This window comes from Syngnathus leptorhynchus, chromosome 17 (genome assembly GCF_054491065.1).
Source record: "Syngnathus leptorhynchus isolate UIUO chromosome 17, UIUO_Slep, whole genome shotgun sequence".
NCBI classification, from domain to species: Eukaryota; Metazoa; Chordata; class Actinopteri; order Syngnathiformes; family Syngnathidae; genus Syngnathus; species Syngnathus leptorhynchus.
In genome coordinates, this window is record NC_141211.1 from 5,298,153 (window position 1) to 5,321,927 (window position 23,775).

The 23,775-nt window shown below is 44.3% G+C and overlaps 3 protein-coding genes across 6 annotated transcripts in view; 2 read left to right on the forward strand and 1 right to left on the reverse strand.

Annotated features, from left to right (window-relative positions):
- ankfy1 (ankyrin repeat and FYVE domain containing 1) lies at nt 1-8,682 on the forward strand. The gene is made up of 25 exons (XM_085935398.1): nt 1-25; nt 1,317-1,524; nt 1,595-1,713; nt 1,787-1,922; nt 2,200-2,323; nt 2,402-2,551; nt 2,662-2,827; nt 2,928-3,132; nt 3,213-3,281; nt 3,364-3,566; nt 3,642-3,739; nt 3,807-4,008; nt 4,088-4,186; nt 4,334-4,487; nt 4,661-4,829; nt 5,022-5,140; nt 5,287-5,443; nt 5,532-5,732; nt 5,795-5,971; nt 6,077-6,224; nt 6,495-6,585; nt 6,680-6,804; nt 6,902-7,048; nt 7,173-7,263; nt 7,346-8,682. The coding sequence occupies exons 1-25, from the start codon at nt 16-18 to the stop codon at nt 7,476-7,478; spliced, it is 3,501 nt and encodes a 1,166-aa protein (XP_085791524.1). The 5' UTR covers nt 1-15; the 3' UTR covers nt 7,479-8,682.
- Nucleotides 7,370-10,747, reverse strand: cyb5d2 (cytochrome b5 domain containing 2). Of its 2 annotated transcripts, XM_085935401.1 has the most exons (5): nt 9,973-10,747; nt 9,719-9,747; nt 9,578-9,632; nt 9,022-9,208; nt 7,370-8,943 (listed from the first exon to the last, which is right to left on the reverse strand). In XM_085935401.1, the coding sequence occupies exons 1-5, from the start codon at nt 10,214-10,216 to the stop codon at nt 8,772-8,774; spliced, it is 687 nt and encodes a 228-aa protein (XP_085791527.1). In that variant the 5' UTR covers nt 10,217-10,747; the 3' UTR covers nt 7,370-8,771. The 2 variants fall into 2 exon arrangements, with proteins under 2 accessions (XP_085791527.1, XP_085791526.1); XM_085935400.1 differs by lacking the exon at nt 9,719-9,747 and having other exon boundaries at nt 7,379-8,943; nt 9,578-9,718; nt 9,973-10,737.
- Nucleotides 10,262-23,775, forward strand: part of zzef1 (zinc finger, ZZ-type with EF hand domain 1) — an 18,992-nt gene continuing 5,478 nt past the window's right edge. The window contains exons 1-46 of one of the 3 annotated variants that reach the window (XM_085935395.1): nt 10,262-10,875; nt 11,779-11,923; nt 12,003-12,197; nt 12,277-12,460; nt 12,550-12,749; nt 13,205-13,415; nt 13,480-13,596; nt 13,977-14,155; nt 14,264-14,362; nt 14,448-14,539; nt 14,619-14,764; nt 14,925-15,030; nt 15,142-15,363; nt 15,478-15,551; nt 15,630-15,805; nt 15,883-16,016; nt 16,081-16,151; nt 16,224-16,338; nt 16,424-16,592; nt 16,728-16,849; nt 16,934-17,056; nt 17,217-17,386; nt 17,473-17,554; nt 17,637-17,838; nt 17,947-18,074; nt 18,148-18,388; nt 18,487-18,566; nt 18,641-18,731; nt 18,808-19,270; nt 19,361-19,525; nt 19,635-19,754; nt 19,824-19,985; nt 20,072-20,204; nt 20,275-20,413; nt 20,488-20,653; nt 20,747-21,009; nt 21,133-21,305; nt 21,388-21,580; nt 21,646-21,806; nt 21,885-22,165; nt 22,298-22,472; nt 22,548-22,680; nt 22,763-22,986; nt 23,054-23,362; nt 23,450-23,550; nt 23,620-23,755. In XM_085935395.1, coding sequence (XP_085791521.1) covers nt 10,474-10,875; nt 11,779-11,923; nt 12,003-12,197; nt 12,277-12,460; nt 12,550-12,749; nt 13,205-13,415; nt 13,480-13,596; nt 13,977-14,155; nt 14,264-14,362; nt 14,448-14,539; nt 14,619-14,764; nt 14,925-15,030; nt 15,142-15,363; nt 15,478-15,551; nt 15,630-15,805; nt 15,883-16,016; nt 16,081-16,151; nt 16,224-16,338; nt 16,424-16,592; nt 16,728-16,849; nt 16,934-17,056; nt 17,217-17,386; nt 17,473-17,554; nt 17,637-17,838; nt 17,947-18,074; nt 18,148-18,388; nt 18,487-18,566; nt 18,641-18,731; nt 18,808-19,270; nt 19,361-19,525; nt 19,635-19,754; nt 19,824-19,985; nt 20,072-20,204; nt 20,275-20,413; nt 20,488-20,653; nt 20,747-21,009; nt 21,133-21,305; nt 21,388-21,580; nt 21,646-21,806; nt 21,885-22,165; nt 22,298-22,472; nt 22,548-22,680; nt 22,763-22,986; nt 23,054-23,362; nt 23,450-23,550; nt 23,620-23,755 — 7,773 coding nt within the window. In that variant the 5' untranslated portion in view covers nt 10,262-10,473. Of the gene's footprint in view, nt 10,876-11,778; nt 11,924-12,002; nt 12,198-12,276; nt 12,461-12,549; nt 12,750-13,204; nt 13,416-13,479; nt 13,597-13,976; nt 14,156-14,263; nt 14,363-14,447; nt 14,540-14,618; nt 14,765-14,924; nt 15,031-15,141; nt 15,364-15,477; nt 15,552-15,629; nt 15,806-15,882; nt 16,017-16,080; nt 16,152-16,223; nt 16,339-16,423; nt 16,593-16,727; nt 16,850-16,933; nt 17,057-17,216; nt 17,387-17,472; nt 17,555-17,636; nt 17,839-17,946; nt 18,075-18,147; nt 18,389-18,486; nt 18,567-18,640; nt 18,732-18,807; nt 19,271-19,360; nt 19,526-19,634; nt 19,755-19,823; nt 19,986-20,071; nt 20,205-20,274; nt 20,414-20,487; nt 20,654-20,746; nt 21,010-21,132; nt 21,306-21,387; nt 21,581-21,645; nt 21,807-21,884; nt 22,166-22,297; nt 22,473-22,547; nt 22,681-22,762; nt 22,987-23,053; nt 23,363-23,449; nt 23,551-23,619; nt 23,756-23,775 lie in introns of those variants that run through there. The other 2 variants (XM_085935396.1, XM_085935397.1) reach the window with 2 other exon arrangements.

Consider the following 23,775-nt stretch of genomic DNA (forward strand, 5'->3'; position numbering starts at 1 on the left):
CCAACGCAGAGCAACATGGCGGAAGGTATGATATTGGATTTTTTGGTGGTCTTCTCTGTCCACTCCCTTCTATTTGCGTGGGTGTGTTGCGATATATGACCCTACCAAGTTCGGAGTACGCGTTTATTGTACATTTCCATGTATATGTGTTTTTGAAACAACACGACATTGTTCTTGCCTTGTTCGGCTTGTAAGTGAGCAAGCTTTTATCAGTAGCTCTCGTTGATGTTGCTAGCAGATTTTTTTGGGGGACGTTTCTATTTAACTCAATTAGCCGAGACTGACAGTCGTCTATAGTGCTGCAACAGATTCTTCGTGTGCTTGTGCAAAACATTTACTTTCATGTACCATTCGTTAGGATAAAGTTCAAATCAGATGATCAACAAAAAACGTAGCTGTTCGAAAATAAAGATCACGTGCTTTTGAATTGAGCATAGTGACATTATACAAGCACAATGCATTTATTTGGCATCTGTTCTGTTCTTGTCGAATAAATAAGGGCACAGAATCTTTTTGTGTACTTACTGTCATTTCCTCCCCATCAGTTATTGGCGCCGCGGAAAAGGCGGTTACAAACAAACAGAAACAAACAACATACAGATTACAAACACTCCTATAAACATTACCTGATAAAAGGGCCTTAACTGCATATGTTTTTTGTCTTTTCTTCAGTTAGTTCATATTGCATGAGAAGTTCTATGTAGTACTTGATAACGAATTCTTTCGCCCACATTTTTGTTTTTTAGTGTGACAAAAAAAATGACTTGCATTGTTTTTGTGGTCATCACTAGACATGGTTTTAAGAATGCATATGCACGACTGGCAAACAACTCATCATTATTTTCTTATTGAAGCCCTACAGTTTTGCAGAATAAAGTTTAAAAGCTGTTCCAGTGTAACACGGTTCTTGTGTGGGGCTCATCGTTTTTGAAGTAACTGTGTCACATGACTTGCAGCATTGCCGCTTACAGTTTACAAGGCAGGACAAAGTAACTAGCCTCCTCAGCACTTTTATCCCCTTTACAAATACTTTAGTGCTTTAAAGGAAGGAAATGGGCCCCAGTGGAACTTGGTGGACTTGGCTGAGTCATGATTTAGAATTTCAACATCAAGAGCTGTAGAGAAAGTCATCCCTTATGCACACCTTTTGATTCATCTGGTATCTCTTTTCTTTTTCTCTGAATAATTGGCAACAACTTTAGGTGCACTTGCGCAATCGAAATTTCTGCGTCCGTAAAACAAATGGATCGACGTGCAACTATTAAATGAATGTCATGCATATTTGTTTGTCTCTGCATGACAACATCGTGGCGCAGAGGAGGTGGCCAAGCTGCAGAAGCATCTGGCCCTGCTGCGGCAGGAGTACGTGAAGATGCAGCAGAAGCTGGCTGACACGGAGCGACGCTGCGCCGTCCTTGCTGCTCAGGTGTCGGTCCAAGGTCCAACCAGCCCAGCAGCTGCGGACACTTTTATTAGCCGTCTTCTGGACATTGTGTCGGACCTGTATCAGCAGGAACAATACAGGTGGGCGTCTTGATTTGCGGAAGAAAATACTTTCATTTCATGGTTCTCTTCTTTATTTTTGCACCGGCAGTGATTTGAAAGTGAAAATCGCAGGGAGTCAGCTCAGTGCCCATAAGTTTGTGCTGGCTGCACGCAGTGATGTTTGGAGTCTTACCAATATGGCCGCCACCTCAGAACTGGACCTGTCTGGTAAGTGACTGTGATATGGCTTTGCCGTTCTAAAGCCGTGTACAGTCCCACTCAACCCATGACATGTTTGCAGACTGCAAAGCCGAGGTTGCTACGGCAATGTTGCGCTGGGCATACACGGACGACTTGGAGCTCAGTGAAGACGACGCATTTCTTATTGACTTGATGAAGTTGGCCAACCGTTTTCAGCTTCAGATGCTCAGAGAAAGGTCAGCCTGTCACCAATGCGGCGGGTTTTCGGTTTATAACGTTGTGAAAAGAGTACAGTGAACTAATTCGGGCAGTGGTACTTGAATGTAGAAATAGTAGCGATGCTTAATTGTTATTGCACCTTTTTCATTTGATTGGGGTTTTTTGCAATTATGACTACTGCATCATTCATTTAGTTTACGTTACTGCCTTTGTACACACATTAGATCTTTCACTTTGCATATGTGACATAGCCACCTGACGCTATATTGGCTTCTTGTGCATGGGGTGGGTCAGGTGCGAAAAAGGTGTCATGTCATCGGTGAACGTCAGGAACTGCATTCGCTTCTACCAAACGGCCGAAGAGCTAAACGCCACGACTCTAATGAACTACTGTGGAGAGATCATCGCTAGTCACTGGGTGAGTTCCTTCTTTTAAAACTCTGTATTTTTGTTCCAGCAGTATCGCGGCCTCTAATTAATTCCTCGTCTTCTCTAGGATGATCTCAGAAAAGAAGATTTCAGCACCATGAGTGCTCAACTTTTGTACAAGATGATCAAGTCTAAAACGGACTATCCTCTCCACAAAGCCATCAAAGTTGAGCGAGAGGATGTGGTGTTCCTCTATCTCATTGAGATGGACGCTCAGGTCCGTCGCCATCTTCTAATCCATGCTAAACTTTTCATAGCTCTTGACTTTGGCGAGCTGAACGAAACATTTCTCATTGGGGTTTTTTATTTTTTTTTTCTTGTTGTTAGTTGCCAGGGAAGCTGAATGAACTGGACAACAACGGCGATCTGGCTCTCGACTTGGCACTGCATCAAAAATTGGAAAGTATCGCCACCACTTTAGTTAACAACAAAGCTGATGTGGATATGGTGGATCAGAGTGGATGGAGTCTTCTGCATAAAGCCATCCAAAGAGGTATGAAGTTCCTATCCAATCTTGATTTCATGCAAACAGTTAAGCTTCGGCGCACCAAACAGCCTTTGTGTAAGCTTTTCTCGTCATTCTCTTCTCCCAGGTGATGAATTTGCCTCCGTCTTCCTAATCCGTCACTCCGCTCAGGTCAACGCCGCCACCGTGGGAGCGGTGGAAACGCCTCTTCACCTCGTCTGTTCTTTTAGCCCCAAGAAACACTCGACCGAAGTGATGAGTGGCATGGCGCAGATTGCGGAGGCTCTGCTCAAGGCCGGCGCCAATCCCAACATGCAAAACAGCAAGGGCAGGTCGGTTATATTATTATTTTTTTAGGGAAACTTGGCAAACTATCATTGCATAAGACTGACGTTTTTTTTGGCTTTGTTAGAACTCCCTTGCATGAAGCTGTGTCTTCGGGGAACGAGCCAGTGTTCAACCAGCTGCTACAATGCAAACAGTGAGTTCCTCTCGACTTCCAACTTAAATACTTGGCTTGATTTCGACTTGCGATGATTAAACTGTCTGTCTCCTCCCTTTAGGCTCGACCTGGAACTGAAAGACCACGAGGGCAGCACGGCTTCGTGGTTGGCTTTGCAGTATATCACCGTGTCCGCTGACACCTCTGTAAATCCATTTGAGGATGATGCGCCAGTTGAGAACGGCACCTCATTTGATGAGAACAGCTTTGCGGCACAGTTAATCCAGAGAGGGAGTAATCCCGACGCGCCCGACACATCGACAGGTGTGCATCGGTTTTCTCCGTCCGTTTGTCATCATTTGCCATTTTCATTGCTTTTTGTATTTTTTGCTCCTACAGGAAACTGCCTGATGCAGAGAGCGGGTTGTGCGGCCAATGAGGCAGCTGCTCTTTTCTTAGCCACTCACGGAGCTAAAGTCAACCATGTTAACAAATGGGTGCGTACGACACGTTATAGTTTGAAACTCACACATAAGCTGAAAAATGGATTTGATGTCCTTTTAGGGGGAAAGCCCACTTCACACAGCCTGTCGCTTTGGCCTTGCAAGCCTGACGGCAGAGCTGCTCCAGCAGGGTGCAAACCCTAACCTGCAGACCCTCAAGTCTCTTCCTGATGACACCCTTGGTGTAGCTGCACAGACTCCTCTTCATATGGCCATTGCTCATAACCATTCAGATGTGGTCTCTGTTATCCTCGAGCAAAAAGGTCAGCCATTTTCCACGCTTAAATGCAAGAGGAACATGTTTGAGTGGATTAACCCCCCCCTTCTTTGTCTGTGTTGCAGCAAATGCAATTCATGCCTCCAATAATTTCCAGATCATTCCAGATTTCAGTCTCAAAGACTCTATGGACCAAACTGTTTTGGGCTTGGCCCTCTGGACAGGTACATCATGACAGTGGAATTATAACTGAACGTTTTATGAGTGGCCTGTTTTTTTTTATGCATATGTTGACTGTTATCATCGAGTAAGCTGAGGACAGACTGCATTTAATTTATGATGTTTTAAATTGGTCAATCTGCCCCCGTTAGGTATGCACACCATCGCAGCTCAGCTTCTGGGCTCCGGAGCTTCTATCAATGACACCATGTCCAGTGGACAAACCCTACTTCACATGGCCATCCAAAGACAGGACAGCAAGAGCGCCCTGTTTCTTCTTGAGCACCAGGCAGACATCAATATTAGGTAACTACTTCATCATCAAGTGTTTGTGATGCTTTTACTTTCATCTACTTTTACTATTTTCCTTTTTGGACACGTCAGCTTGTTATTAGTCGGTTTCTCAAAGATTCCTGGCCAGCTAAATGTTTTTGTAGGGTATTTTTAAAGATATTTTTTTTTCTTTGTGTGGCTATTAGGACCCAGGAAGGCCAAACGGCACTGCAATTGGCCATCAGTAATCAGTTGCCACTGGTGGTTGACGCTATATGCACAAGAGGAGCTGACATGTCTGTGGTGGATGACAAAGGGGACCCTCCCTTATGGCTTGCTCTGGAGAATGGCATGGAGGATATTGCATCCACGCTGGTGAGACATAAAAAAAAAAAAAAGTCGGATGCGTTTAAAAGCAACGCGGATTTAACTCCAGTTAGTACTGAAAAGAGAATATCAATGCAGATAAACATGTATTTGAAATTGAACCCAAAAAAATGGTTACTAGGAGAGAGAAAAAAAAAAAAAGTTTGTCATTGTAATATTCATCTTTTCGCTTCCTCCAAGGTTCGTCATGGCTGCGATGCGACATGTTGGAGCAAAGGCCCCTCTGGCTGCCAACAGACCCTCTTGCACAGAGCCGTTGATGAGAACAATGAGGTCTCAGCTTGCTTTCTCATCCGAAGGTCTGAAACCACATTACTTGAATGCAGTGCTTGGGCTGCAGTGCTTCCATATAATCTAATGAGAGCAAATATATCCAAGCAAGATAAAGAAAAACCCACTAGTTTCCCCCCTTACCTATGATTCATTGTATTTTATGTCTGCGTAGTGGTTGCGACGTTAACAGCCCGAGGCGGCCAGGCCCAAATGGAGAAGGAGAAGAAGAAGCCAGAGATGGACAAATGCCTCTCCACCTAGCAAGCAGTTGGGGACTGGAGGAGGTGGTACAGTGCCTTCTAGAATTTGGAGCTAGTGTTAATACGCAGGTTAGTCTCATCACAGCTGCATCAACTTTGACGACTTGTCGATATTTATTCACAAATTGGCTCTCTCCCCCTTTTTTTTTCTTTTCAGGATGCAGAGGGTAGAACGCCTATCCACGCTGCCATTAGTAACCAGCACAGCGTAATCATACAACTCCTGATTTCCCATCCGGACATCCGTCTTAACATCCGTGACCGGCAAGGAATGACACCATTTGCCTGTGCCATGACGCACAAGAATAACAAAGCAGCAGAAGCCATCCTCAAAAGGGAGCCAGGTGCCGCTGAACAGGTGAGGAACGAGAAACCCCAACGTTTTTCTCTCGTGACCTCTAACTTTTCGCATCTCTCCAGGTTGATAATAAAGGGCGTAATTTCCTCCACGTGGCTGTGCAGAATTCCGATATCGAAAGTGTTCTTTTCCTCATAAGTGTCCAAGCTAATGTGAACTCCAGGGTTCAGGATGCCGCTAAACTCACCCCACTTCACTTGGCCGTGCAAGCTGGATCTGAGATCATTGTTCGAAACTTGGTATAGCCTACGTCGGTTTTATTTTCATTCATATTGCCCCGTAATATTTTTGGTACACTGAACATTTTTCAATGGAGCATTTTTCTTTCCTATGTGACTCACCAGCTGCTTGCCGGGGCCCAAGTGAATGAGCTGACCAAACATCGGCAGACTGCCCTGCATTTAGCCGCTCAACAGGATTTGGCCACCATTTGCTCCGTGCTGTTGGAGAACGGCATTGACTTTGCTGCCGAGGACGAGAATGGCAATAACGGTAAATTTCATTTCGGAAACTCACTTCAGATTGAATGGTTATTATCTGTTCCCGTTTTATTTTGTTATGGGTTGATACTATTGGTATATATAAGTACCGCCGCTTGTGATTGGCTGACATAAAATTTGGATTTAACCAACTTATCACGTGTCATCTCATCTTCGCTGTGTATAAAACTAGTTCAGCAATTTTGTGTGTCTGCAGTTTTGCTGAGTAATTATTTTTTGCAGCAATTCGCTCCAAAAAACTGTTTTCCTGTTGTATCCTCAGCTCTTCATCTGGCAGTGATGCATGGCCGCCTTAACAATATCAGATCCCTTCTCACAGAGTCCAACGTCGATGCTGAGGCCTTCAATCTCAGGTACATTTCACCTTTTGAGGATTTTTCTTTTGAATGACAAAAATTTTGCACGTCATTAAATTCATTTTTTTATTGGCTTATTGAAATAATTCAGGGGTCAGTCACCAATGCACGTTTTAGGCCACTATGGTAAAGAAAACGCAGCAGCCATTTTTGAGTTGTTTCTGGAGTGTATGCCTGAATACCCTTTGGACAAACCAGATAATGAAGGGAACACAGGTACTTGAAAATGCTTTTTTTTTTTTCTTGTTATTTGTAGAGCAACTCCATACTTGTGATGAGATGAATGACATCGATATATCATTTTTATTTACAGTTTTGCTCCTGGCCTACATGAAAGGGAATGCTAACCTGTGCCGTGCTATTGTGAGGGCTGGTGCTCGCCTGGGCATCAATAATAATCAGGGCATTAACATTTTCAACTACCAAGTAGCAACAAAACAGCTGCTTTTTCGCCTTCTTGGTAAGCTGATTTTTTTTTTTTTTTTTTTTGCCCAGTGCTTTTTGGTCAATTCAATGTATTACCTAAAATTCTCAAATTAATTTTCCTCAAAGAAATGAAAAAAAAACAATTCTCCCCCTGGTAGATATGCTGTCCAAAGAGCCCCCTTGGTGTGATGGGTCCAACTGCTACGAGTGTGTTGCCAAGTTTGGAGTCACAACAAGGAAACATCACTGGTTAGTACCTTGACCTTTCTGCACAATTCTTTCCTGTCCGTGTTGTGCCGCACGTACTTCATTATGAATCTTGTCTCTGCAGCCGTCATTGCGGGCGCCTCTTGTGCCACAAGTGCTCGATCAAGGAGATCCCCATCATCAAGTTTGACTTGAACAAGCCGGTGAGGGTGTGTGACATCTGCTTCGATGTACTAACTCTGGGTGGAGTGTCATAATGCAGCGGCCCCGGATATTCCCCACCTACTAATAATGTTCATCGGATCGGGGTCCGACTTAGTTACTGGGCACATCATAAGGGACAGCAGGACATACTAACAAGAGATTGGACAATTTTGGACCGTTATCTTTGTATTATGCCAGTCTTGTGAAAAAGCATTCGAGACGTTTCTTCATTTTGTTGTCGATCAAAGATATAAATGAATAGAAAGCAGTTTAGTGACCGCTGGACTGAGTGAGGTAACTTCTTAAGCTCTATGTTGTTTCCAATGGTTAGCTTGTTTTTCAAATAAAATAGTTGCTTCTCTTGGTCATTGCAATTCAATGATAAACATCTGAAAAACATTGTTGGAAAGATGTTTATCTGTGGTTAATTCATTTCATCATCTGCAGGTTGTGCTACCTGCTCTGAGACAAATGTTTCATGCATCATGATTCATATAGTCGAACCATCAAAATGCACTGTAAACAAAATGAGAATCAAACGATTGAACTCTTGTGACTGTGTACTGTAGTCCCTGGATAAATGATTAAATCAATTAGGTTTTGTTAGACTCCGAAGCAAAAAAACAAGCACATTTTAATTTCACTTGTGTGGTGAAAAAAACTGCCCAGCAATATTGGTGAGCAGGGTGTGAACCATTATCGATCCATATAATACATTTGGTATGTATTAGTACTGACGAGCAACTATATGCCTGCATGTACTATAATTTGTAGCATTTCATAATCATGTCCTTTTTTTTTATTTTAAATCAGTCAGCATGAGTACCTACATTCCAGTTTTGACTCTGCCATGAGGTCCTCGTCACTCGTGATGACGATAATGCCTCAAGTCGAGTTGTCTTGACCTGACACATTTACTGCTTTGTTGATTTTTCTGAATCCAACAGGTGCACTTTATATAAAGATCACGTGACATGTCCAATGGTTTAGGGGGAGTGAGAATGATGGGCATAGCCGACCATTGTTAAATTGTACAGATAAATGTGTGATATTTTTGACCACTGCTACCATTTTTGTACTTAATGCAGTTTGTGATTGCCATTGTGACAGACTTAAATCTTGCCTCTGTTAATCTTTTATGCACATTGTAAAATCTTTTATGCACATTGTATCGTATCTGTATGCTCAGATATCTAGCCCGTCTCTTCCAAGTGTATCCTTATACAGACAACTTTACATAAAGATCATTTCAAACAATTTCTTCCTCACCCTCCCACCCCCTTGTCGTATTTGTGAAGTAAGCCCATTGTGTCCCGGTTATGCTCGTTATTCCTTTTTTGAAACTATTATTCGAGTAAAGAGCAGGAGACCGCATGCATCGAGCAGTCCTCATACTCCTGCAGGTTGGGGTTCTCCCTGGCTGCAGATGATTCTTCCACACAAACACAACGGTACCCACTAGCACCTGCGGAAAATAGTTTTCGAGGAACACCCGGCCAGCTTCTTTCAACTCCACCACTGGTGAAAAGAGAATAAAGGTTCCATCATAACGTTGCAGCTCAGTAATATTTGCACACGCTCAAAGTGTTTATTTACCTCTTGGTGGAGCACCAGACCCTCCCTCCCCTCGAAGAGCTCCACTCCGAGTTACAGGCAGGGAAGTGAAGCATGTCCGCCTCTGTCTTGGCTTTGAGTTGCTGGCCCTTTGCAAACAATGACTCAACACGTAATAGAAACTCTGTGGGCTTTCCATTTTCAGAATAGAACCGTCCTATGAGCAAACCTGAAAAAAAACATGCATTAGTGGGTGCATTCACAATTGAAAATATTTGGACAGTTGTCTCATTTGTTGTCAGTGACAAAACGTATTGGAACGGTTAAGCTATAAAATTGGTCTGGCAAGCGAGAGTTATTGACTATTTCTCTAACCACTAATCTTGCATTGGATGAAAAATTTTCCTGGCGTCCCACTAACTGCCCTAATGCCAAGCTCCATCTGGAGTGCTGCTTTGCAAAGTAGAGGAAGGAGGAGACAAAATGAGTGAGGTGTTTCACCTCAAAGCATTATCTGCCCCTTTCAGAAATGGATTTTATTCAAATTTCTGGACACATCTATTAACTATTATGGACAATCACTCAAGCAATTACACACCTACAGTTTGGTAGGTCTTCTGATAGAAGAGCAGCCAGTCAAACAGGGCTACCACCTGCAATGGTGACAAACTGGACACATCATCTGTCAAGCCACTTTCTGTAAAATCACCCGTGATGAAGGCCAGTGATGCATCTTTACCTGGGTGAAATAAACAGCCAGCCAGCATACTGTATAAACACAATTTTGAACAATTGAATGGAATTCTACATAGCATAACAAAAACATGTAGTATAGCACTAGTACTAAAAATAGTAGGAAAATACAGTTAGATCGTTTTAATGTTGATCTTTGATAGCCAATTATAAAACGTGGCATGCAGTGGAAGATAATTTTGCAAGCAATTATTACTATGTGCATCAAAGGCACAAGAAACAAAGGAAATTCGAATTCACCTGCCATAAAATGATAAGCACCACCAGGCCCATAATGCTTGAGGCCATTGTGTACGTCAAACACCTGGCCTAATATTGCCAGGTAAATCCCCTTGCTGCCTTCTCCGCCATTGTATAACGCCAATTCTTGACTGTTCAAGAGTCGCCTAGTTGATTTGCTTTCTGAATATAACGACCACTTTCGAGGATAAAAAAGCACAGCTAAAGACGCCGATAACAACGCCACTAATGCATAATAGAACATATTGTTTTAATTTGCCGTGCAATATTATCCTTAAAAAAAAATGAAACCCATCGGCTCCCTTGCAGGTGCTTCCGTAAACGAAGAAGAAAACGCGCATGCGCAAACGACTAAACAACGTTTCGGGCAAGCTCACGAATTACAGTACGTCAATGCGGTAGTAGTCTAGGCTAGTAGAGAGAATTGTGTACACCCGATTTTTAAATTGCCCCTCTGTGGGCTGTAAGGATTTAATCGGTCAAATCTAACCCGAAGCAATCATGGGCAACGCAGAGAGCGGCGGAGGTGGAGGCAGCTGCGACGACGAAGACATGGGAACGGAGAGCCCCGGATTGGCGGAAGACAGCCCGGCCTCTGCAGCCACTGGTGTCGGTGGCACCGGTCCCGGGAGAGGCGGAAAACGATTAGCGAAGAATATCTCTGTCCCCACCGTTGGGCCGCCGAGCCCCGACGTGTTCTTCGAACAAGCGAAACTAAGAGAAGCGGCGGCTCGTATTAGCGACTCAGGAGTCGTTATCCGAGAGTCTATCCTGGCAGGGAACGAGGGAGTCTTGGTCCGATGGTTGGAGGAGCGGTTAAACCGTGGAGAAGAATCCGTCAATGTTGAACAGTTTTGTGAGATGTTGGAAAGCAGAGATGCACCAAGAGATGAATGCGAAGAGGTATAAGCTAACACACATCATATGACTTGAATATCATGGCTGCATATCTGCACTGGGTCTTTCACATACTGTATTTTATCTCGGCATGTGCACTCAGCAAAATCAATATTGAAACAATACTTACAAGATCATTAACTGTCAAGAGGCATACTTTTGAATAACTGCACTGCTTGTAGGAAAAAACCTCCCACTACCAGTCCATGACACCGTAAACAGATTTTTTTTTTCATCCAGGTAACCAAAATATGACAATCACATCTAATGATTTATTTAGTGCATGTCATCCCTGTAAGCTACAATCAGATGTAGTATTGTTACACAAGTACTACACTTATACTGTCAATCAAAAACTTTGGTTGTCATTGACATAGTTTTGTATTGAGTCCTGATATTATGGAGATGTTACAGTAGTGTGTTGTAATGTCACTTTCAAAACTCTTTTATAAAAACTTTCTTTCATTGAAAATGTCATCACTTATCATGAATTAACTTAAGAGTGCAATGTCGCTCTGTGATTAGTGTACCCTGTTTTTTTTTTTTTTTTTATCCAAAGTTTGGAATGAATGCAGTATTGCTGTCATTGCCACTTTTACTAAGCAGGTTCATTGTCAGTGTTGTTTGAACTTTGACCGCTTTTATTCAAACAAAGAATGTGAATGAATGGTCCGACTGGTAAATGAGTGCTTTGGTCTAAAAGTAGCTTTGTTGGCATGCACTGTTGATGGAATGCCACTGTGTTGCTTCAAAGGATGGTTTGGTGGATATCAAAGCCATCTACCACTTTCTAGATCATCCCTTTTCTGTCAACATGAATATTATTTAGTAAGGTAGATTACTAGGTTTATGATGCGCCTTACTAATGATATCAAATCTCACAAAGTGCTCTGCTTATCTCCGTCTTAGGCCTTTGGACAGTTTGATGCCGAGGGGGATGGGGTGGTGGATGTCGAGAGCATGCTGATTACTCTTAAGAACTCCAATGGAGCTAATCTACGGGGAGAGCTGAGTCATGTGATAAGGCAGCTGCAGGCGTGCTCCCTAACCCCAGGTATGTTCACGCGTGTACGCCATTCAACACAAACAAACGTGGATTTGAATACGATGCCTTTGTATTGCACACTCGACAGGTTTTGTTGACATATTCTCCAAGACCAAAGACAGGTTGGGGGCACATGCTTTCAAGATCCTGAAATTTTTGCACAGGAATCATATTCCCAGCAGTGCTATCCCTTTCCCCATTTTAGACGGCTACAACAGTATCTGCACCATGAGGTCCAGTGTGGTCCAAGACTTCCTGGAGTTCCTCTTGCAACGGGAAAAAGGTGAACAGGACCCTTTGATGAGAACCGTTTGGCGAAATTTGATCATATTAATCCCCCCCCTCCCCCCCCCCACATCCAGATCTAGATATTCAGTACAGAGCAGAACTGGACCGTGATCCAGATGTGGACAAGGTGAAGGTGGTCACACAGTGCTACAGCACGATAGAAGCTTCGTCCAACGTCGCCGATGTTTACAAAATGACAAACGGAGAAACGTCATCTTTCTGGCAGTCTGACGGCAGCGCACGCTCACACTGGATAAGGCAAGCGCATTGAATTCCATTCGAGGTTTTCCTCATGATTTGACTTGGCCCGTGTCGATGTTGACGTTTGTCGCCTTTTGGGTTCTCAGATTGAAACTGAAAGCGGACGTGGTTTTGAGGCGGCTGGCCGTCGCCGTGGCAGCCAACGACCACAGTTACATGCCTCAGTTGATCTCAGTCATGGTGGGAAAAAATCTACACTCCTTGGATAAGATCAGAGACGTCCGCATCCCTAGCAATGTGACGGGCTACGTGGCACTCTTGGAGAATGCCAACATCACACACCCATGTGAGTCGTCATACCTGTCGGATGAGCTCATGTCGTAATCGTCGAATGCCGTTTTTGAAAGGCAATTTTAGAGCGTGTGATTCAGAATGGCACCTTTGTTCTTAAGGCTATTCTTAATGTCAACTGGCCACAAAATCATGTGTTTAGTAAGAGCAAGGATGAAGGCAGACTGGAATAAGGTGGTCGGGAGCAAGAGCAATCACACAGTTTTGAGAAGAACTTTGCAGTGCGTGGTTCTTGATATTCCATCATTTGTTATGTGCCTGTAACTGATTCGTTAACTAACGATCCGAAGCCTGACTTTGCAAAGACTCATCATTCTCAATTGCCCAAGTATAATGTTTTGATTTGCCAAGCTTCATTTCGTACGGTGAATGTCAAGCAGTTCAGCATCTCTACATTGCACGTTCCATCATCAGTGTGTTGACAGCCGTCGTGTGTTCCTCAAACCGCAGACATCCAAATTAACATTAAGCGGTGCCTGAGCGATGGCTGTGACACACGGATTCACGGTTTGAAGACGCTGGGCTATCAGATTACCAAGAATAAAGAGGTGTCTGTCTCCGATGCTTCAGCCATCTGGTACCTGTCACTCCTCACCTCCTTGGTCACAGCCTCGATGGAGACCAACCCTGCACTGGCTCAGACCGTGCTTCAGAGCACTCAGTAAGACACTATTTTTATTTATTAGGAATTTATGACACATTTTAATGTTCCTCCTTTTCCCCAGGAAAGCATTACAACACATGCCACCATTGTCCCTTACGCCATCATCCACCAAGTTCCCCAAGTTCTTCTCTTCAAACATTTTAGAGGAGGTGGATGCTTTTCTCCTCAGGATAGCAGAGTAAGGCCCCCGCCGGCGCTTCCATCATCACACTCGCGGAACACGGCCTCATCGAGCTGATGAAGCTGATGGCGTCGCACGAGAGAGAGACAAGCTAAAATCAATACTGTGCCTTAGTGCGCTGATGAGCCACTCCATCAATTGCACATACAGTATTGTTGCATCACCCAAAAGGGCTCATGGATTTTTAGATTTATGTTATGCACATAATATATTCCAGTATAGGCTGTTTCTGTAATGACTTCAATTTTGATGTGCTGGAATAATGATTTCTGCTATTCTTTAAACCTCTGAGATTTTACAAACTACATCGTGCAATAACTAACAGCTTTTTATTTTTCTAACAAAATGCCCATATTTATCATTTTGAACCTGTAAAGTTGCTGTGTGAGTCCTGACGCAGAGCAGACCCTCCTCGCCTTCGCTCTGGCCAGAGGCAGCGTGGCCAAAGTCCTCAAAGCTCTTTCCTGCATTAGTGACCACTTGGAGACAGAATACAAGGCCTCCGCCCTCATCGCGTCAATGGCCGCCGTTCGTCTACAACTCCTGTATCGAAATGGTAATGTGTCTTCTGCGTAGTGAATTCAGTAGGTGTCAAAAAAAAATATATATATATATATATATATATATCATCCATATTGTTTTTTTTGTTTTTTTTTATTCACAGGGAAGCCCCTGCAGCTGCACTTACAAGCATGTGATGCAAAGAGTAAAGAGGAGAAATCAGGACCAGAAAATATGCTTTCGGAATCCTCCACTGGAGATGGTAATCATTTCATGAGAAAATAAGAACACATTCTCTAATGTCGCTATGACCGCCGCCACACTAAAGCACAATTGATGCCCTTAAGGTTTTCTCACCGAAAGCGGCAAGAAGAAAGCCAGTGTGATCCTGTCAACCGAGAACCAGAGCAACTTTCAAGTCACTCAGATGAAAATCAACGTGAGTGTCCTTAAGTGTTTTCTTCATTTCGGGCAATGAATGCATAACCAAGCACCTTCCTTTGGATTTACGCGACAAGGTACGAAAAGGGGCCATTGGTGCAAAATGCGGCTTGGTGTTTGCCTATAAAGATGACGAACCGTTTGATGCCGCCAAACATTTCAAGAGGTTCAAAAAGTACGACGCGTGGGACTACAAAGACTACAAGAAGTTTGTACAAGACAAGTAAGAATAAAACGATTTGATGTTTCCCGAGCGCCTATTTGTCTAAAATCTTGCCATTTGGAGCTTGTCGAAAAAGTCACGATGTAACAAAACACACTCTGGCCGGCTGAGTGCGCTTTCACTTAAACGCTGACACATCATGTTGTCACTTGACCTGCAGTGTGAGGATTCCACCGCTGTCCGAGGATGAGCCCATTGGCTGCTTTGAAGTGGAAGAGGACTGGAACGACGTGGAGATCAAGCTGCAGCAGTGTCGTGTCGCAAAGGTACATTTTCTCCCCGCACGTTTGATCCATCACTTCAAACGTATTTAAAATTTGGATTTTTAGTCAGATTGCTTTCATCAATGTTTTCACTTTTTGTCCCTGTCTTCTTAGTTTGTGATGGTAAAGTTCCTGTGCACCAGGCAGGACACAGCTGAGCGCCTCGGAGTTCAGTCCCTCAGCTTCAGCGGCTACTCGTGCAGCGGAAGCCAAAAGCTCGAAGATCTCGACGAGCTCAGCTCTACCAGCACTGAGCAGTGCAAAAATCATGCCGTCAACGGCCTTTGTCTTCTCAATAAGACTTTGTTCTTCATTCAACAGCTCACACAAAATATGGTAAGTCGAAAATTGTACACAATTAACACCTAATTAGTCTTAAAAGAAATGGGATTTGAGAATTTTTTGTTTTGGCATTTTCTACGCACAATGTGACCGGTTTCTCACCTCAAGCTTAAGTGTCTTCTGGACTTCACTGGTCTCACCGTGGACCTCTTCTGGAGTTTCTACAATAAGCTGATGGTTATGTGAGTAGAAGCAACCCCTTTTTTTTCCCCCCCAAATTCCTTCTGGCTCAATCTCACTTGCTTGTGACTTTGTCTCAGTGAGGGAGAAGAAGCGTTGAAAAGCAGAGTTCATCTCCTGCAGTTGCTCCAGAACTGTTTCTCCATGCTGCCCAACCCGCTGAGCAGCACAACAAAAGATGGGCCATCCACATCCAGCAGTGCAGAGCCAGATTCTGTCAGTGCTGTCCACCAGCTTTACTCTCACCTCTGCCACAGTATGAATCACGTACTCGTAATTCATCAATTATTATTATGAGATCCCTGATACTATTGTCACTTCTTTTTATTTTAGTTGTCAATGAGCCCGAGGGAACAACATTTATGGAAAAGGCTTTGCACAAGGAGGCCGTGAAAGCCATTCTAAACGGGGCAGCTGTTTTCTTCCCTGATAAACTCATCCGGCGGGACAAGCTGTTCCACATGATGGTGTGCTAACCTATTCATTTATTCAAATGTATCATTTTATTTATTTTTGATGTTTTTTTTGCAGAAGAATATCACAGAAGAGTATCAACTGCTATCCGTTAAAGTTACATTTGAGTCGCTGTGTAATTACTTCAGGTAGGGAGACCATAAATATGTGAGCACGTTACGTCCAGGATGTGTACGTTCAACTTTACGCGCTCCGTGCAGTGATCTGGATCCGAGCGGCCTTCTCCTGCTCCCGCCTAAAGGAGCTCCCGCTGACTTTGACATCAGCCCAATTCTAGCAGTGATGGAGACGCTTCTCCTAGTGGCAACGCAAGAGGTGAGACCACTGACGGCTCTAAAATTGTAGCCAGCAGTTAGCAACATTTGTCTTTTTGGAGTCCAATCTTTCTTTTTATTTCAAGTGTGAAGTGATGATGTCAGAGGGAAGTGATGGGCCCAGTCAGCAGACAGTGTTGCGGTCCTTGTTCTGGGCTCTTCAAGGAAGCCTCCTCTCTTGGTGCTACCTCCAGCTCAAAGGAAGCACCTCCACTCCCGTTAGCATGGAATTGGCCAGAGTCATCCTATTAAAATGTAAGACCTCAAGTTCTAATGCAAATGATTTATAAATATTCTATTCTAATTCCGCGGCTTTATTGGAAGTTTTGCAATGCCGTGAACTTAAGCGCTTTGGAATGAATTTAATATTGATTTCTGCTCTTTCTACAGATGTGGATCAGTTCTTGGCAAGTATCAAAAGTGTACTCGGTTCCCTACTAGAAAAATACACTGGAAGTGAGATTACGAACAAACTAGGCAAATCCATCATTGCCACAGTCTTCAGACAACTGGTAATTAGGTCATGATTTGGAATCAGACAGTTTTTTTTGACTTGACATAGCTGAATTGAATGCCACATTTGTTCTCTCCATCAGCTTATTTTCCTCCTGGAACTTTGCTCTTTGGACATTCCTCACTGTCTCCTGCTCAAAAGTTTCTCCACTCTGATTGAGCTCCTCAAAAATCTGTCCAGTGGCACAGGAGACATTTTTTCTAAGGTGAGTGTCATCTGTGTCTTACTTTTCGATGCATATGACTTCAATCAAATATCATATCATAAAATATGTGCTCTGAATACATTTTATGTGTAACCACACCATTTTTAATGACTGTATAAAAGATTCCCCAAGAAAGCATTTATAAATATATCATTGTTAGGTGGACCAAGAGAGCTGGCACCAACCCCAACAGCCAGTAGTACTGAGGACCTGGACCATGGAGTCCTCGCATAACTATGAAGATAGCCGTCACGAGACCAACATCTTCACCTTCCCTGGTGCTACGTCATTTGAAGTAGAGTTCGACGAACGCTGTGAGACAGAAAAGAGGTTACAAAAGCAATTTTCTTTTCTGCTTTTTATCTACCCATTCTATATTTATTAAAACCGTATCTAAATTCTTTTAATTTCCGCAGGTATGACTATCTGGAATTCACCGACTCCAGAGGTGGCAAAGTTCGCTATGACATGAAGGTTGGAAGCGAAAAGTGGCCAAAGGTAGGAACTCAAATCATTTCACCACAAAATACCTTTTTACGGGTTGTACTTTTGACATGCGGATCTTCTTTTGTCTCTCTAGAAGGTAACGTTTGACACAGGCCCTCAGCTTCAGTTCCTCTTCCACTCTGATAGCAGCAATAACGAGTGGGGTTACAAATTCACCGTAACGGCCATGGGTCTGCCGGACATCACCATTTCGTGGATGTCTGACCTGCAGCTGCTTGTGGCTCGACTCATGGGGCGCCTCGCCTTCCGAACGCTGGCACTCAAATCACCTCACGGTGAGACGCTTGGTCACAACAAATCATTTTTCATGTTTCTATATTTTCAATGACCACAGAAATAATACAAAAGGTCTTACACAGCATGTATATTCTTTTTATATTCAGAGATACGCTCCGTGAAAGAGCTTCCGTCCTGGAAGGTGTCCCACGTTCAATCTTCACCTCTGTGGAAACCCATTCTCCGACATGGCTTGCAGGAGTCAAGGGACACGGATCAAGCAAAGACAATTCAGGTATGCGAAATAAACTATTCTGACCTCACCCGCAACGTCGTGATGATCTCACACTGTTTTTTTTGTATGTTAGATGAGCAAGTATAATCATAATGATGTAACAAGGCTCCTGGAGGACTTTGCCCGATGGAACCCGAGTCAGGAATCCACTGACAGCGGAATCGAGCTGATGCAAAACCTTGTCCAGTCTTGTAAAAAACAGACAATGAGGAATGAACTAGCCACCGGCTCAATGGCAGACCATGCTGTGAATGCCATTTGGGCCGCCATGGTGTACCACACACCCGTCCTCATCCATGCCCTCAAGACATACAGTAATGCATCATCTTCTTCCCTTCTTATTTTTAACTGTTCAATAGAGTAGCTGTCTCACTTTCAATATATTTTTTTTTTCCCTCCATTTTATGAAAAGTCAATCAGGAATGCAAGTCCTGTCTAAATGAGGAATTTGTGCAGGCGTATTCAATGGCAGATAGCATCAGAACTTGGATGGTAAGGATCCGCCAATGTTGCTGTGGAATTTACAATATCCAAGAGTTTAAATTGTCATCCGTGTCTTCTGTTAGTTGGAGATGAAGCAGCGATATATTGTCGGCAAAATGAATATTCCTGATGAGAAAGAAGGAGGTACAGATGAAGTTACAATCGAGAGTTTGGGTGAGGATCTCCCGCTTCTTCTCGTCTTTTATCACCGTGTCGTTTGTCTAACGCTCAATCGTTTCTTTCTCGGTAGCCGGGATGTGCATCGAGAAGTGCCTCCTGCTCTTCCGATTTTCTCCTTGCGGTACGTCATGCCCCGACGGCGATTCTTCCAAAGCTGCAGAGGGCAGCAGCGCTCCAATTTCAGTCTCAGAAGACGACTTCCAAGCGAGCTCCTCCCGCGAACATCCGAGCGCGGCACCGACTATTGAATCCAAAGCGGTTGAGAACCAATCCTCCAATGTCCTCAACCCCTCGTGTACGCACTGCAAGTCAGACCACAAAGGCTCCACGGAAAGTCTCTCTTCCTGGGGAACCGGCTGTCCAGCCTCCCCTTCCGCCTTAACCCATAAAGCCCCATTCAGTCGGGCAAGGCTCCGCCTCCTGTCATGCCGCTCCGTGGAAGAACCCCGCACGTGCCCCTCGATCAAAGAACGCTACCCGCTTCTCAAGCACATACTCAACTTCATAAAGGACAACGCCCTCACAACAGCAAAGTCAGTCCGCCCCGTCCGTCTCTTATTGGAAAGCGTTTTAATGAATGACGCCATTCCTACTGTTTTTTTTTTTTTTTTTTCCTTCTGTAGTATCCTGCAAACATTGTCACTGAACAAGGCTCAGGCCGTTAGTGTTTGCAAAGTCCTGGAGCTGGTTCAAGAGTGTTTGCATTCTCTGGGAAAGCCGCACCTCTTTCAAGCTCCGTGCATCCTGTTTCTACAAGAGCTGTTGACATGTCAGAAAGACTTCACCAGGTACAACATTTGTATTTCTATAAAAGGGAATGAAAATGTAATGCTCTCCATTGTTGACCGCTTGAAGTTACAAAAGTAGCATTTCATTTGTTCTTGTTGTTTCTTTTAGTTATTTCTCTCAGTTGTCAGACAGCGGGAGAGAACTTGGGGAACAAGTGCGACGTTCCTACCATCAGTTGGTGCTCATTCTGGTTGAAGCAGTGCAAGGATTCAGCCGTCTCAATGACAAGTAATCATATTTGGATGATCAAGTTTGTCTTCCGACCGCTAGAGCACTAACCTCGTCCTTCCTCCCCAGAGCTCTTCTACCGGCCTTGTCTTGTGTGCAAACCTGCTTGTTGCACCTTCTGGACTTGAATTGGGATGTGCACGACATTCCCCTCTTCCTGAACATCAAGCTTCCTGAACTCTTACTCAGCATGTCCCAGGAGAACATTAGTGTGCATGATATTGCTATCAGGTAAAAAGTATAAGTAGAACTATTTTTCTTCATTTCTGTAATTAATCAATCTGAAATGTGAACCATGTAAATTTGTACATTTTTAGCCAGTGGACAGAGGAGGATGAAATTGCAGACTACAAGAAGAACCAAGAATGGATGGACGAGTGTATGGATGGCATGTTTGAGAAGTGGTACGACAAAATTGACGAAGAGGACTCGATGGAGGACAGACGAAAGGTAAGTCCATAAGAGATAAGTGATTTAACAATTTTCAAAATTTGAACAAAATTTGCTGTCCCATCCCCAGATGCACATGTTCATCGCACGCTATTGCGACCTGCTCAACGTTGTGATTTCCTGCGACGGCTGTGAAAGGATGGCACCTTGGCACCGCTACCGATGTCTGCAGTGCATGGATATGGACCTCTGCAAAACCTGCTTCCTCAGTAAGCCATTCGAAGAGCCATCGGCATCACGTAGGATAAAAACCTAAAAAGCCAAACGTGCACGTGTTAACTAGGCGGTGCCAAGCCCGAAGGCCACGAGGACGACCACGAGATGGTAAACATGGAGTACGCCTGCGACCATTGCCAGGGCCTCATTGTCGGCAGCAGGATCAACTGCAACGTGTGTGAAGACTTTGACTTGTGCTTTGGATGTTACAATGCAAAGAAATATCCCGACAGGTGACGCATTCAACTTCACGTCATTCTCAGCCTTCTACTGGGCTCCTAACCCCCACCTTTTTATTATTATTATTTTTTTCATTCAACCTTTAGCCACCTGCCCACGCATCGGATCACAGTTTACCCGATGGTGACCATCCGAATAAGCGACCGTCATCGTTTGATTCAACCCTACGTCCACAACTATTCCTGGCTTCTTTTTGCTGCTTTGGCACTCTACACTTCAGAAGTGATTAGTGAGAAGCAGATAGACGGCCAAGCTTTGGATAGCGCCACCTTGAGCCAAGCAGCAACCCTACAGACGTGGTGCTCAAAGCTCATCACTGACTGCTTGCTCAAGGGGCAAACCAGCAAAGGTATCAAACCCATTTAAAAAATAAAATAAAATACTAGAATGGTTATATCCTTTTTTTTTAATCAATTGTGTGCAACAATACTGTTTCTTAAACTGTGTCTCAAATGTTGCCGATTTCCTTTAGGTCTTCGTTGTTCAGCTTTGCTCAATCTGCTGCTGTCCAATGACTCCGCCTCCGACAGCGAGCTGTGTCCAGTGTCCCCAGAGTTCTCTCAGGAGATCAGTACCGCCACAGACACCTCATCTCTCCCTGGAAGTACTGCGGCAATCTGCTCCCCTTCATCACCCAAAGACAAGGTACACAAATATTCATAGCACAATTGCCGTGTGTATTTCTTGGGGTTCAGGGTTTAACACTTTGTCGTCATCACACCGATAGATGAAACCATCAGAAGAGCAAAAGTCAAAGGAAGCGAGCTCTCTTCCCTCCGCTCCCGCCGAAATGTTCTTACCAGCCAGCGTGAGCGAGACGGAGAAAAAAAAACTTGTTAGCCAAGACACTTTGGAGTCAATTAGCCTCAGCAAGACACCCTCCATGTCTAGCGAGGACCCGCTCTCTCCCGTCATTCGACGTAAGTTCCTTTATACGCTCGCTGATATCTCTATAGATGAAGACATATTTTGATATTTTCAATAGCTTCCGACTCGATTCTGGCCGTCAACTCTCCGGCATCAGATACGGTTAAGGAGACGGGTGATCGGCTTCCTAAGGTCCCCCTCCAGGAGCATGTCTTTGCAGAATGCTCCAGAGAGAGGATCCTGGGACTTCTAGCAGCCATGCTACCGTCCGTCAAACAAGTAAGTCGGGGAATTGACGGTAGATTTCTCATGAAAGGATTTTTTCTTATGAATAGTTTATGTTTCCCTTCCTTTTAGGAGAAGACTTTTAGTCTGCCCAGTGTCAGCTCCATCCTGCACCAACTTTTCAGGGCAGTCATTTCCAATGCCGGCTCTCTTAACGAGACTTACCATCTTACCCTGGGGCTTCTGGGACAGCTCCTCATGCGAATCCCTCCCGCGGAGGCCGACGGGGCTGTCACCGAAGCCCTCACAGACAAGTACGAGTTGCTGACGCATGGCGAGGCGGCTATCGGTGACACTCATGGATGGAAGACCACCCAGTTGCTCTTCAGCTTGGGAGCTGTTTGCTTAGACAGGTATTGTACTCTTGACTCCACAGACTCGTATTATTTCTCGCAAATGTATTATGACTATTCCAAAAATCCTGAGAATGTTATGCCGGGATGAAGCCTCTCTTTTCTTTTCTTTTTGTTTTTTTAATTCCACAGTCGTATTGGTTTGGATTGGGCGTGCACAGTAGCGGATATTTTACACGATCTGAACACGTGTTCCGGTTGGAGCACCGTCATCGCCGCCTTCACCGATCATTGTATTCAGCAGCTGCCGCAAACTCTGAAACGCACCAACCTCTTCACCCTACTGGTGTTGGTTGGCTTCCCCGAGGTAAGAAATGCAAAATGTACCACACGTTTGATTGAATTGCCTTGCACAAATATCAACTACTCTTGCGGCTCTCAGGTGTTGTGCGTTGGCACGCAGACGGTGTTTATTGACAACGCCAATGAACACCACACCATGATTTTACTCAAGCACTTCACAGAAACAAACCAAGCAGCAGTGGTGGATGTAAAAACTCGCAAGAGAAAAACAGGTCAGTGTGTTGAAGCACACTCATTTGGGGGGGGGAAAAAAAAAAGTGTAACATTGCTTATTGTGGGTTCTTTCTTTTCTAGTCAAAGATTACCAACTCATTCAGTCTCAGGATTCTACAGCATGCCTCGTAGGACAAAGTGAGGGCCAGTGTTTGCCCAAGACGCTCGTCAGCCGCTATCTGAACAACTTCATCTCCATCATCTGCCACCTGCTGCAGAGCAGTCAGGAAAATGGATCTCTTGATGCTGTGGAGGCTTCTTGGGTCCTCTCTTTGGCCCTCAAAGGACTCTACAACACACTGAAGGTACCAAAACTCAAAATAAAGAATGTGCACGCTGAAAAGTTTCATCTTGCCTCCTTCTTTTGTGTAGAAGAACGGCGTGACGGAAGCTCAGGAAGCCATTCGGCAGTCGGGATTAACCCAGCTGCTTGTGAGCAAGTGCAGCAAGGGAACAGGTTTCAGCAAGCTGTGGCTCTTACGAGACCTAGAAATTCTTTCCATCATGCTCTACTCTTCCAAGCGGGAAATCCATTCCATGGCTCAGGACCCCGAGCGGGATCAAGGAGAGCAAGACAAGGAGCACGACTCCGACCACTCCAGCAGCATAGCCGATGACGGCGATGTCAACAGGCTCGATCCGCTCGAAGGTTTAGATGAGGAAACTAAAACTTGCTTCCAGGTGATGAGGGGAAACTCCTTCAGAAAAAGAAATGGAGGAAAAAAAATCGTTACATATGAATACTTTTTTTTTTTTTTTTTCGTGTAGATCACCAACAATGCCTTGAACACCCCTCTTCCCATTCTAAGAGCCATGTACGAGTTGCAGATGAAAAAAACCGACTCCTTCCTTCTGGAGGTGCACAAGAGGTCAGTCTAAAGACATTTCCTATCTTAAGATTCCCCGCCCGATTATATGACATTCTCGTTCCTTTCCAGATTTGACGGAGAGGAAATAAAAACCGACGATACAATCCGCACTTTAGCTCAGAAATGGCAACCGCCCAGACGACCTCACTCCGAGGATAGGAACACCAAAGCCGTCGACACGGATATGATTGTGGCATCTTGCGTTGTGAGTCATTAGCCAAGAAA